The following is a 2,070-nucleotide window of genomic DNA, read 5'->3' as shown; positions in this document are numbered from 1 at the left end:
TTAAGTTTATAAACGTGTTCTACGCAAAACGAGGATTGTAGATATTGGTACGTGTTTTATATTGTTAAAGAATAGAATATTTTAAAAGTAATTAATATGATTTGATAATTAAATTTTTTTTATATCGAAATATTAGAATATTTTTCTTTTTTTTTTTTCAATTAAATTTTAAGATTTCAATCGAATTTTCAATATTTTAAGATTATCAATGAGTGTATGTTAAAGTAAAATTAATTTAAAGTATATTACCCTCCCCTCCTCCGTTCTATACATTCTTTAATTCCTTTTTAAGTAAACTTTGTGGTCTAATAAAAAAAAGGAAAAAAGATAAAAGACAACCGCGAGTATAACAATAAAATAAAATGTTTTTAATTTCTGATTATTTAGCAATGCATTAAACACAATGTAAACTTTTTCTTTTTCTTTTAATTATACCACACCGAGGCCTTGTTTAATAAAGATATCTTTTAACGATCTAATCTAATTAATCTTTCCAAAGAATTAGCTATAAGTCATTTTCCCTTGTTCTCAACTTCCTCTTTTGTTTCAAATCATTAAAATCAAATGAGTTACGCGTTTGACGTATTAACCTTTAACTATACACATTTACACATATTTGCAAATATTTATACTGACATATACGAGTACACGTGTATAGAAGATAGTTAAGATAAAATACATAGTAGATAGTTAGATAAAGTATTAAAAAAAAATTATAAAATTTAGAAATAAATTTCATATAATTTTCAATTACCGTTTCAAACGAACGAACACTATCGGGATACCTATTGCGTTTACGCGAATTTTTTTTTCTTTTTTTTTTGTAAATAATAATAAAAAAAAAGAAACAATTTGCGATTAAAATCATTTTTTTTTTTTTCTCGTTTTTTTTTTTTGCGTATTTATCCGAATGTTACTTAACTAAAAGTGAACGGGGACATTCGTATCCGCTTTTAAAATGCAAATTGGTTTAAAAGATATGTAATATTAAAACTATACTACCTACTTATTACTATAATTTTTGTTTTCTTAACTCTTGCTAACACAGATAATATTATACACGTCCCTGTTTTTTCTATATTAATACAACTTTTTTTTTTTTTCTTTACCATGCTTAAAAAAGAAAGCTCCGTTATGCTAAGTATAATTATTTCACGTGTTTGGATATAAATAAACATTTAATTATCAATATTAATCGAAATTTAATTAAAATTAACGTAACGGAACTTTTTATGAAAGAGAAAGAGAGAGAGAGAGAGAGAGAGGTTCGTTTGTTCGTAACAATTTCGATAAAAAAAACAATCTTTTACAGTATGTATAAATTTTTCAATCACATTTCTACTATGGTTGAATTTTTAAATTAGTATAAGTATTATTGTGTGTTAAATTATTTCTATATAAAAGCATCAGTGTTGAATTTATTTTTATATTAAAATTTACACACATTGTGTATCACAATCAAATAAACCAACGTTATATATATATATATATATAATAAAAATTGATATAAGTGTTGTCATTGTTAAATTATTTCTATAGAAAAATTGTCACATTGTATTACGATCAAACGAACCAACGTTATATGGTTGAATTAAATTGACATAAGTGTTGTTACTGTTGTTGTTAAATTATTTCTGTGTATATAAAATCATTAGTTTATTATATTTTTCTATAAAAATTGTCATACATTGTGTATCACACAATCAAAAGAACCAACGTTACTTTATTCATTTCTCTTTCTCTCGTTTCTATATATATATATATATATATATATTTATATGTATAAAATTAAATCTAATAAGTTTGTTTGATAAAAAAAGGTTCAGTACAATGCATACCTTCCCGGCGCATGCCCATCTTCAAGCACTTCTTCAGCCGACAGAATTGGCACTGATTTCTGTGATGTTGGTCGATGGGACAGGTCCTGTTTCCTCGACACGAGTACGACAGATTCCTCCTTACACTCCTCTTGAAGAAACTCTTGCATCCTTTAAGCAAAAAAATAATATACGTGCTCTCGTTAAATTTTCATTTTTATATATCGCTTTTTCCTTTTTTTTTTTTTTTTTT

The 2,070-nt window shown here is 24.9% G+C and overlaps 1 protein-coding gene across 2 annotated transcripts in view; it reads right to left on the bottom strand.

Annotated features, from left to right (window-relative positions):
* The window catches only part of LOC106784442 (COUP transcription factor 2), a 155,657-nt gene that overhangs the window by 119,131 nt on the left and 34,456 nt on the right, over positions 1-2,070 (bottom strand). The window contains exon 2 of one of the 2 annotated variants that reach the window (XM_014743979.1): positions 1,830-1,988. In XM_014743979.1, coding sequence (XP_014599465.1) covers positions 1,830-1,988 — 159 coding nt within the window. The remainder of the gene's footprint in view (positions 1-1,829; positions 1,989-2,070) is intronic. The other variant, XM_014743980.1, reaches the window with a different exon arrangement.

The sequence above is a fragment of the Polistes canadensis genome, unplaced genomic scaffold (assembly GCF_001313835.1).
Source record: "Polistes canadensis isolate GaletaPanama2010 unplaced genomic scaffold, ASM131383v1 scaffold_35, whole genome shotgun sequence".
Taxonomy (NCBI): domain Eukaryota; kingdom Metazoa; phylum Arthropoda; class Insecta; order Hymenoptera; family Vespidae; genus Polistes; species Polistes canadensis.
The sequence above is the reverse complement of the archived record's forward strand: the minus strand, read 5'-3'. Positions and strand labels throughout refer to the sequence as shown.